Source organism: Panicum virgatum, chromosome 7N (assembly GCF_016808335.1).
Source record: "Panicum virgatum strain AP13 chromosome 7N, P.virgatum_v5, whole genome shotgun sequence".
NCBI lineage: Eukaryota > Viridiplantae > Streptophyta > Magnoliopsida > Poales > Poaceae > Panicum > Panicum virgatum.
This window is the reverse complement of record NC_053151.1, coordinates 25,759,998-25,770,677: the sequence shown is the minus strand read 5'-3', so window position 1 is coordinate 25,770,677 and position 10,680 is coordinate 25,759,998. Positions and strand designations below refer to the sequence as shown.

Genomic DNA, 10,680 nt, shown 5'->3' with positions numbered 1-10,680 from the left:
ATATAGCCAATGCATGCATTGAAGGGAGAAATGAGCTAAGCGAGCAGAGAGGAGACACAGGCGAAGCACACAGTGAAAAGCTATCTCGATCGAACAAAGCATAAAGATGGGGGCACACGCGATGCTAGCCATCTCATGCAAAAAAGACGAGCGTGCATGCTGCCTGCCAGTGGCAGCCGCGAAAAAGGAGCTCCCAAAAAAAAAACTACACTGAGCAAGCACCGACTACACGATCGAGTACGGGAGCGCCAATCCCACTTGCTATTAGAAAACCCTCTCACTATTATTATTCAACTTGTTCCATCTTTTCTTTGACATCTTTTTAAATTAAACAAAGCAAAACCAGTAGTAAAATACTACAATTATTTGAGTAAATACGTCTATAATGTTAGTTACTTCCTCCGTTCCAAATTGTAGATCGTTTTGGCAAATTTAGATACATAATTTTTATTGTGTAGCGAAAGGTTGGGCGGCCGAGTTGGCTAGCCCAGCCCAGTAGCATCGCGCTCTCAGCAGGTCCTGAGTTCGAATCTCATCAGAAACGAATTTTAGGCTGCTGAGAGAAAAAAAAACCCCTCGCTGTGCTCACCGCAAGGCTTGGCCCTCACGGGCATGGGCCAGGGTTCGGGGGGTTTCTCTACCTGGTTAAGCCGGTTAGGCTTCCTCTTAATGAAAAAATGGTGGGGCCGTTTCACACCCCCCGGGTAGAGTTTTTTTATAATTTTTATTGTGTATCTAGACAGTGTTTATCTAGATGCATAGTAAAAATATATCTATATTTGCTAAAACGATCTACAATTTGGAAAACGGAGGGATGACTAATTACTAGAATCATGCTTCATGCATGTTATTTGTGTGTTTATATGTGAAGAGTAACAACATGTGCTCTGCCTGTTAATCCAAGTACAGATAGCTATAAGAAGTTGTTGATATTATCATTAATTTTTCACATTAATAATTTGGGAATGTAAACGACTATGGTCATGCATGTGCCATCATCAAGTGGCAACCAAAATCCGAATTTCCTGACATTCCCTTGATGCAAAACACAAGAGGGCCGGAGGAGAATGAAATGATGAAAATTAAAGGAAGGCAAGCCAAACACTGCAGATTGCATTTGATAATAAGGTCGAAGAGATTGTTGATGGCACTAAACAGCCAGATCCCTTCTTGCATCTAGCAAGCATCGCGCACACTCGTACAGTACGTGTGGGCATGCGAGCACGTGCCAACTCTACCACACTCCCACACACAAGACGGAGGCAGCATCAGCAAAAAAATTCACCGACCTCCCTCTCTCTAAAACACAAACACACATAAAGCACTCACTCTATGATCGATTAACTGATGTATTACTTTAATCTGCCCTACGACAGTTAGCTCCGACGAGCAGCAACGTCGACGGCACGCAATGGCAGCGGCGCGAGTGTCGGCCGGGAGAGCTCGATCGCTCAGAGCCAGAGCGCGCCGGCCTCCTTGAGCAGCGGCACGAGGGAGCCGTTGATGTGCGCGGCCATGACGCGGTCCATGGCGCCGACCAGCCTGCCGCCGATGAACACGACGGGCACGATCGGCGCCGCCCCGGGTGCGGCGGCGGCGCCGAGGAGGCAGGCGAGGGCGCGCTCCAGCTCGCGGCCCCGCGGGTCGAGGTCCAGCTCGTGCACCGCCGGGTGCACGCCCATGCCGCAGAAGAGCCGCTTCACGGCGTGGCACATGCAGCAGGTGCTCACGCTGAACACCACCACCGCGCTCTCCGACGCCAGCCGCTCCACGCGCTCCGCCGCCGTCTCCGCGGCGGCCGCCGGTGCCACCACCGCCGGCGTGTACCACGCCTGCTCCGCCGCCGCGCCGTACTGCATTGCCGATGATCTGTCGCGAGCTAGCTAGCTACGTGCCTGCACGGCTACGGATCAGAGGGCTAGCTGCTAGTAGCTAGCGGCGGTGTGTGCGGTTTGCGAGAGCAAGCAGGGCGACTGTGGCTTTGCTTTAGGGCTGGCAGCCTAGAGGCGAGAGGAGGTGCGCGTATATATAGAGGAGCGGGGTCAGGGGCTTTCCGGTCATTTTGTGGCGGCAAGTAGCTTTAAAGCTGGATTTAACTTGTGCCCTCTGATCCTCTCTCTCCTCCTGGACAGTGTAGGGGATTACTATTTTAAGTAGTACTTGATTATAATTAAGAATCCTTGCTTATTACTTGCTTAATAGTACTTGTACGTATAGTACTATATGTTAGACACTCGAATAATATACTAAAACTTTGTGCGCTAAGTTCATCTTTGTAAGGCTTATGTTTTGGCAGTTCAAAGATCATGCTTTGACCAACATTTAGTGCAATGGCATATGGGTGTGTACAAGTCCATTTTACCCCCTAAATTTGTCAAGAAGTCCGCATTACTCCCCTCAACTACAATACCAGAAATAGAACCCCCTCAACTCTCAAAACCGGACAAATCACGCCCCTGGACTGTGTGGAGGCGGTTTTCCATGGTGGGCCCCACCTGTTAGCCTCTCATCTCTCTCTTTCAATCTCTCCCGAGCTCACCGCCGCCCCTGAGCTCCACGTCTGGAGCTCCGCCCCACCGCTCGAGCTCCTTCGCCGGCCCTGCCGTTGGAGCTCCGTCCGCCAGCCGCCTCGCCCCGCGTCCGGAGATCCGCCGTCGGCCGCCTCGCCCCGCCACTCAAGCTTCGCCACACTGGAGCCGGCCGCTGGCGGTGAGGCCTTGCGGGGATCCGGCCGCCGCCGCCGTGGCCGCCATGAGGGAGGAAGAGGAGCGCGCGGTGGCGAGCTCGAGGCCGGCCGAGCTTTGCCCGGGGCCATGGCCTGCTCCGCCCGCCCGCACGCCGCCTGCTCCGCCGACGAGGGCCCCACCATGGCGCGTATGGACATGCGCTGCAGCCCCGCCACAGGGAGCAGATAGGAGGGGCGCGCGCTGCACAGGCCGTCGGAGGAAGAGATGGGGGCGCACGAGCTCCGCCGGCGCAGGTGCTGCCCCACGCTAGAGCCCGTCCGCCGCCTCCAGCGGGCCGCATGGCCCTATCTCGCGCCCACCGGCCGCCGCGGGCCGTGCCTGCTCGTCGGCCGCCCCTGCTTCGCCGAGGACGCGCGGGGGAGGAGAGCTCCGCCGCAGCCATGGCCCTGCGCCGGGAGAGCAGGGGCGGGGGGCGCCGCCGCGAGGCCCGCCACCGGCCCGAGACCAAGGAGGGAGGAGTGAGGGCGGCAGATGATGACGCGCCGGCATGGGGAGGGAGGGAGGGCCGCCGAGGAGTGAGGGAGGGAGGGAGGGCGCGTGGCGGCCGGCGCATGGAGCCAAGCTCCGCCGCGGTCGCCGCGAGCTAGAGCTCGGCCGCGGCCGTCGCGGGCCAGCTCCGTCGCAGTCGGCCTCCTCCACCATGGTAGGGTGGGAATGGCTGGCGGCCGGGGAGGGTGGGGATGGCTGGCGGCGGTGGGGTGGGAGAGAGAGAGGAAGTGAGAGAGATGAGAGGCTAACAGTGGGGCCCACCGTGGAAAACGGCCTCCACACAGTCCAGGGGGTGATTTGTCCGGTTTTGAGAGTTGAGGGGGGTTCTATTCCTGGTATTGTAGTTGAGGGGGTAATGCGGACTCCTTGACAAATTTAGGGGGTAAAATGGACTTGTTCCTAAAATTTATACAGTTGGATTTGAGTTTGACATCACTTTGTATTGATTATAATTTCGTAACTATCAATCAAGTATTAAGAAATGAGTTTGTGGTCAAAGATCAAAATGAATGGTGGAAACACTTTTCTATGAAAATTGTAATAAAAAGTGACAAGATGTAGTTAACAATGAAAATATCTCCCATTACATATTTTTCAAAGATGATACTAATTGAAATATATTAATAGAACATATTTTTCTTTACACAAAAGCTAAAAGTCAAATTCTATAGGACAACAATTCGTCCTGCGATGTTATACGGTGCTGAATGTTGGCCAACAAAAAGGCGACATGTCCAGCAACTGAGTGTAGCAGAGATGCGGATGTTGCGGTGGTTTTGCGGGCACACAAGGAGGGATAGAGGCCGGAACGAAGTTATTCGGGATAGGGTTGAGGTGGCACCAATTGAGGAGAAACTTACCCAGCATCGGCTGAGATGGTTTGGACATGTCCAACGAAGGCCTCCTGAGGCGCCGGTGCGTAATGGGGTTCTTGAGCGGGTCGATAATGTAAAGAGGGGTAGAGGTAGACCTAAACTGACGTGGGATGAGTCGTTAAGAGAGACCTTAAGGATTGGAATATCTCTAAAGAGATAGCTTTGGATAGGAGCGCTTGGAGACTAGCTATCAATGTGCCTGAACCTTGAACTTATTTCTTTCGGGTTTCATCTCTAACCTACCCCAACTTGCTTGGGAAAAAAGGCTATGTTGTTGTTGTTGTTGTTTGTGTTTAAAGAAAGTATTTTTCAAGTCAAATCAATATAACATATTTCCATGTTTCCAAATTTAAATATATATACTCCATCAATTTGAAAATGTGGGGCGCATTTTGATTTGGCATTGATAGTCTCCACCAAAACTATATTTTGATTGATTTCTCTTCTAGTAGAATGTTTGTAACAACAAAATCACAACACAAGCATAAGATAAATAGTAACTTTAAACACGAATTCAATATGATATTGCTTTTGTACATATACTAATTGTTGGTTAAAGATTACGAGGTTTGACTATTGATATGCGAGCATATGCATGTTCACAAAATCAGGAGACGAATGAAAGAACTCAAATTTATTTAATTAATTTGCAGACGGCGAAGGAATTAATTAGGTGGAGATCGTCTAGGGATACTGAAACAGTTACATGTCTACATGTCGCTAGGTTTCTAGACAGATATCTGAAACAAGTGAGCCTAGGCTAGTAGCTTTTGGTACAAATGCATCGGTGGATGAACACACACCTCGAGCTAGTGCATTACATCACGGTGATGCTTCCCTTTGTCTCCCAGGCCAGGCCGACAGTGCATGCTTCTTCGGCCGGCCTGCTTTTATCTTTATCTCGTCAGGATCGGAGTGCAGCAAAGGAGAAGCATGCATGCATTACTGGAAATTTGTCCCAAGGATTAGATCGGTGGTGGGAGCAAAGACCGGCTTTTGCTTCCACAGAGAAATGTCTCTCAGTACCGGCCGGCCGGCTTTTTGTTGCTTGCATTGGTTTTGGTTTTGCCCAAACGGTTTAAAGCTTCGTTTTTCATGCATGCCGGCATATGTATACTAGTGTGTGTTGGCCCCATTCAACCGACATGTAGAGAAAAATAAAAAAAATATGCAACAGTTTCTAATAAATAATACTAGGAACTCTTTTATATATATATATATATATATATATATATATATATATATGTGACACGAATTGCCTGTTTGAAATGAAGGTGCATATGGTACCAAAATCCAAGATCACTAGATCAGTATGAGAGAGAGAGAGAGAGAGAGAGAGAGAGAGAGAGAGAGAGAGATTTGTATGTAGTAGAGTATTAAGCTTTTCTTTTGTCGAATATTGTACCAAAAGGTTGAACTTTGCACTGTAGCTGACGTGCGGTATTGTTTATGCAAAGCTGTCGTGCGGTGGCACTGCCACCATGCACACCTTCTCCTTTATCTAACTGTCACAAACGGTCGAAGTAGTTGCTATCTTGCAGTCCTGCTCATGAGCATGCATGAGCTTAGCTAGCGGCAGGGCTGTGTGGGTGGGTGAGATCATGGCGACCAATGACCTTGTCGGTAAACTATTTTGACTGACTGATGATGATGATGGTACACATACACTTTGGAGTTTGTACTTTGCAACAATATATTGTAACCTAAGTGCTGCATGCATGCATGCTAAGCTTCATGTTAGTAGTATACGACGACGTACGACCAACAACAAATTAAACTTTGCTGCTGCTTTTGCGTGCCGTCAGCGAAATCACGAAAGTTCCGAGCAAGGATTCACCCACATGCCACCGGCTTATTACGGCTTTAATTAGTTTATAAAACAATATATATAATGGTCAAGTACTCCAAAGATATGATGATCAACAAGTAACTAACCAATGCAAGTGCTATGAAACCCCCTAATTTAACCCTAGAAGCTTTTGTGAAAGCGTGTGCGCCACTTAGCTTTGCTCGGGTCAGGTTGGGGGTGGCTCCGGATCTCGAGGCATGCGGCGTCTCGACCACCGCCGCCGCCGCCAGCCGTCGGATCAAACACTACTAGAAAACAAGCTTAAGGCACCGGTTGCATATGCCCTTTAGTATCGATTTTTTGAACCGGTACCCCGAAAGCAGTACCAAAGGCTCGAGTCTTTAAAATAACCGGTACCTAAGGCTTCCAAAATTCACGCAAAATATTCTCTTTGGCTGGGATTTGAACTCGCGACCTCTAGCCTCGCGCGTTGCTTCTTTACCATCTCAGCTACACAATGGTTCTGATTGAGAATGAGATATTTTCCTTTTAAAGTAACACATAGATGAGCCTAAGGTACCGGTTGGTAACACCAACCGGTACCTAAGGCTCCGAAAGTACCGGTTGGTAACATCAACCGGTACCTAAGGCTCGTCTATAGGTACCGGTTGGTGGTACCACCCGGTACTAATATAAAATTTACCACCCGGTACCTATGAAGAGCCTTATGTACCGGTTGATAATACCAACCGGTACCTAAGGCCCATTCATAGATTTCATCAACCCCAAAAGTACCGGGATGGAGATGAACCGGTACCTATATTAGCATAGGTACCGATTCATCTCCATACCGGTACTTTTGTGGTGGACCTAAGACTTATTTTCTAGTAGTGAAATGCCGGCTGGTGGGCAGAGTTTGATTTGAGAGCTAGTTAGCAGAGAGCGCACACAGTCACAGCAGGCCGTCAGGCCGGGGTGATGGGCAAGTAAAAGTTGGCGCGCGCACGGGAAAAAAGCACACGCGTGCAGCGCCGTACGCGTATCGTGCCGCCTCGTCTCGCCTTAGGCTTGCATGCAGCAGCATCTGCATGGACGACGGGTCTCTCTTTATTTGCATGGACGCCTGCAGGCCAGATAGCAAGCTAGCCAAGGGAGGGAGAGAGATGATCGTGCGGGGGTGCGTGAGATCTTTTTTCAGGATTTTTCACGAGGGCGGCAGCTGCAACCGTATCTACCCGATCACGGTCTCTTGTTTATTTCCTGCGTTTTTCGTACGTCCTTTATTTGCATGCTTTGGTTCCCTCTCTCTCTCTCTCTCTCTCTCTCTCTCTCCTCTCTCTCTCTCTCTCTCTCTCAGTTTTGATTTGATGAAATTACAGAGCTACTGGATGTGTTCTGATCATGACAGTCCTTTATTTGAATTTGCATGCATGCAATGAATACATGGCTTTTTCACGGCCATCACTGAGCATAATTATTGGTAAGTGAGGTAAGTACGGCTAGCTAGGGCCGGCCACTTGGGGTTGGCCTCCACGCAACGCTGTCGATCCATGTCCATCTTGGTATCGTCCCATGCATAACCATTCATGCATGTGATGAGAGACGTACTTTAGCCGATATCTACTTTCATCGGATCTATTAGTGTTGATATTTACTTTCATCCGTTATTAAAAAAATAGTTTTTTGATATTAGGGAGATGGATGAGTAATCTGTTGGAGATGCTTCAATATATTGTAGTAACAATTACTCCCACCGCTTCAAATTTGTAGGTCGGTTTGGCAACTATAGATACATAGATATTGCTATGCATCTAGATAAAGACTATGTCCTGATATATGACAAAAATCATGTATCTAGATTTGCTACAACAATCTACAATTTGGAACAGAGGAGTATTATAGAGGATTTTTATTGCAATCACATTATTACAATAAGCAGTCAAAAGTCTCTACAAAATATTTGTAGATCCATCCTCACGGATGAATTCTTAGTGCTGGATATAAATCTGTATTTTCTAGGACACCATAGATTATATGAAAACCGATACTTCAATATTTCATCTTTTATCCTTGTTATTATTAAGCACATATTATAATTGCTTAGAGCACCAAATGAAGCTGTTGATTTCTAATCTATACAATGCACTACAAGCTTAGATCTGGTATGTTGTAGGCTAGCAAATTGCCAGTTCATGTTCTTTTAAAGGTTCAAAAGGGTTTATCTTACTCGATAGGAAAATAATTGCCCAGACTATCCTGATACGATTTAAATGTATTGCAGTGTCCCGTACAATGGATGGTCGTTCCCTCTCGATGACATCACAAACACATGTGACAATCGGAAGCGACGGAATCATTTAGGGTCTAATATCCAAACAAACATGGTTATCCTTTATCTGGAAAATTATTAGAATAATATAATGGTTTGATTAATCTTGTTGTATCATATATAGATAGAATAAGCATCGTCTATGGCTACAGGTGTTACCACAAGAGAAGATCTTGTCATCTTGATCACAGGAAACTTTAACACCAGAAGGCAAAGGAGAAGTATGCAAAAGCTTGCCAGCTGCAAAAAAGCAGAGCTTAATGCTAAGAGGAGGGATAGCTACCATCGGAAGAAGGCCAATAGAGCAGTTGCTAACACAAGTATAGGATCCCTAGGTATATTGTACTTTCAATAGTATCGCACACATGTCAGATTATGGAGAGGCTCACTTAAATGCTTTTTACCATAGATGTGGCATCCTTGTTGAACCAAATAGGTACAAATAATGCCATTTTAGAAAAGGGTGATATTGTGAGCAATGGAGCAACAACAGACGACACAGATGGAGGATATCAATACTACACACATAACACCTGGTATGTATATTATTTGAAACTTACCAGTGTTTCACATGTACGTTCTTCATTCAAAGCAATTAGTTCATGTGGCCGCCTGAGTTCATTGCAAAATCAAAGACATCAAGCAGATCGCAAGCCACAGGACCTACTGAAAAAATGACTCATCATGTACTTCTTCTTTTTTGTCCCTAGAATCTACAATGGCACAGCCTCATAGATTTAAGGTTGATGTAGTAGCGGTGGTGGCTTTTGTTTGTCTAGTGGACTACAGTTGTTGCAGCCGTATGAAAGTAGAGAATTGTGTCTCAAGGACACCAGGTTAGTTCTTTTCTTTATGTAGTATACTATATTTTTTTATTTGTACTCATACTCAATTCTCTATAAAATAAGTGTAATACATTAATATTGATCGATCGCAGTGCCCTGGCATTCATACGTTTTGTTACCCATGTTGATGCCGCAAGCAACAAACTTTTTGTTGAGTCTGATATCCACAACTATACTATCACCGTCAATAAGTTTCTTGTTGACCAGAGTATGGGTGAGTATGATTTTGCAGATGTCTATTCATAGAATAATAATTTATAGTATTAAAATTTTTTCATCCCATACGCATTTAGGATGTTTGGCTGCATCTGAGCACAGTTCAATCTCTTTAAGCAAAACAACAGGATACCCGTGGGAATCAACACTAGAAGGTAATTTAATGGTATTCATTATCAGTTTATTTCTTTATCATTATTATATTGTTATTACTGATATATTGATTGTCAATATTAATATGTACTCTCTCTCCGTTTATATGAATATATATTTATGAATTACATATGCTACGCCATCGACAGTTTTGGTTTTCTATTGCAGATGTCAGAGTTGGCATATGTACAGATCCTATTTTATGTGATGGCATCAAATGTGCGATTGTCACTTGAGCTGAAGAGCTAAAGAAGTTTTATGAAGTACCACGCATGGGTGCTAAAGGCCATAAATCAGCATTGAAATATGTGTACAAGTATATGAGATGCTGCAAGAATCTTCAAGGAATCAAAACTGAAAAAACATCTTACGATAATCTGGATTAGATTAGATTTAGAATGAAGTTGATTTCTATATTTTTAATAAAAAAATAATTTAGTTGTTTTAGGTAGTCATTCAATTCAACGCAATCAAACTTTGGTTTGTTATATTAATTTTTTTTCGAGACCATGCTTGAGAACATTTTTTCATTAAGAAGAAATTAATCACAAACACAATCTTGATGATGCCAAACAGAGCTTGACCAACACAAGAGCACAAAGGAGTAAGAAAAGAGAAACATTGAAGAAATGCACACATAAGCGAGAAAATCTAACAACAACAAGGACAACAACAAGCAACACGGGGAGAACAGAGCGCTCAACCAACAAACCAGAGGAACCCACACCACCGATACAACCGGACCTGCAAAGAGAGACGTAACATCACTATGGTTGCACAACCTCCGTTGCAACACCAAGATCCCCAGCGGCAAAGCATCCGCCAAAGGTGAAGAAGAATCACGGCGACAAAGCGTCCGCCCAAACCAAAGAGGTGGCAAAGCATCCACCACAAAGCATGACCAAATAGCAACTCTGACGGCAAAGCATCCGTCCAAACAAAGTAAAGGTGACAAAGCATCCACCTAAACGAAATTCAACCAGCCAGGCGGCAAAGCATCCGCCTGACAAAAGCGACCTAAGCAACCAAAAGTGATGGTGGTGAAGATGAAGCGAAGGCAGGATCGGAGGGTCAGGAGATAGTGGCAGCCGCCGTGACGCCTGAACAAGGTGGATAGGGTAGGCACCCCAAGGCCCCAAAGCCGGCAGAACGATGACAACAACGCCTCCAACGAGGAAGTGACACCCCTGGCGCCACCGTTGCCTGACCAGAAGGTCAAGGTATTCACCTGAAAAGT

At 46.3% G+C, this 10,680-nt stretch overlaps 1 protein-coding gene across 1 annotated transcript; it reads right to left on the bottom strand.

Annotated features, from left to right (window-relative positions):
• Positions 1-1,076: 1,076 nt before the first annotated feature.
• LOC120682682 (glutaredoxin-C5-like) lies at positions 1,077-1,984 on the bottom strand. The gene has a single exon (XM_039964661.1). It carries the CDS (start codon positions 1,857-1,859, stop codon positions 1,452-1,454), a length of 408 nt encoding a protein of 135 aa, XP_039820595.1. The 5' UTR covers positions 1,860-1,984; the 3' UTR covers positions 1,077-1,451.
• Positions 1,985-10,680: the final 8,696 nt, after the last annotated feature.

Coding starts and splice junctions, on each gene's coding strand:
- LOC120682682 (XM_039964661.1), bottom strand. CDS start 1,859: ATGCAGTACGGCGCGGCGGCGGAGCAGGCGTGGTACACGCCGGCGGTG.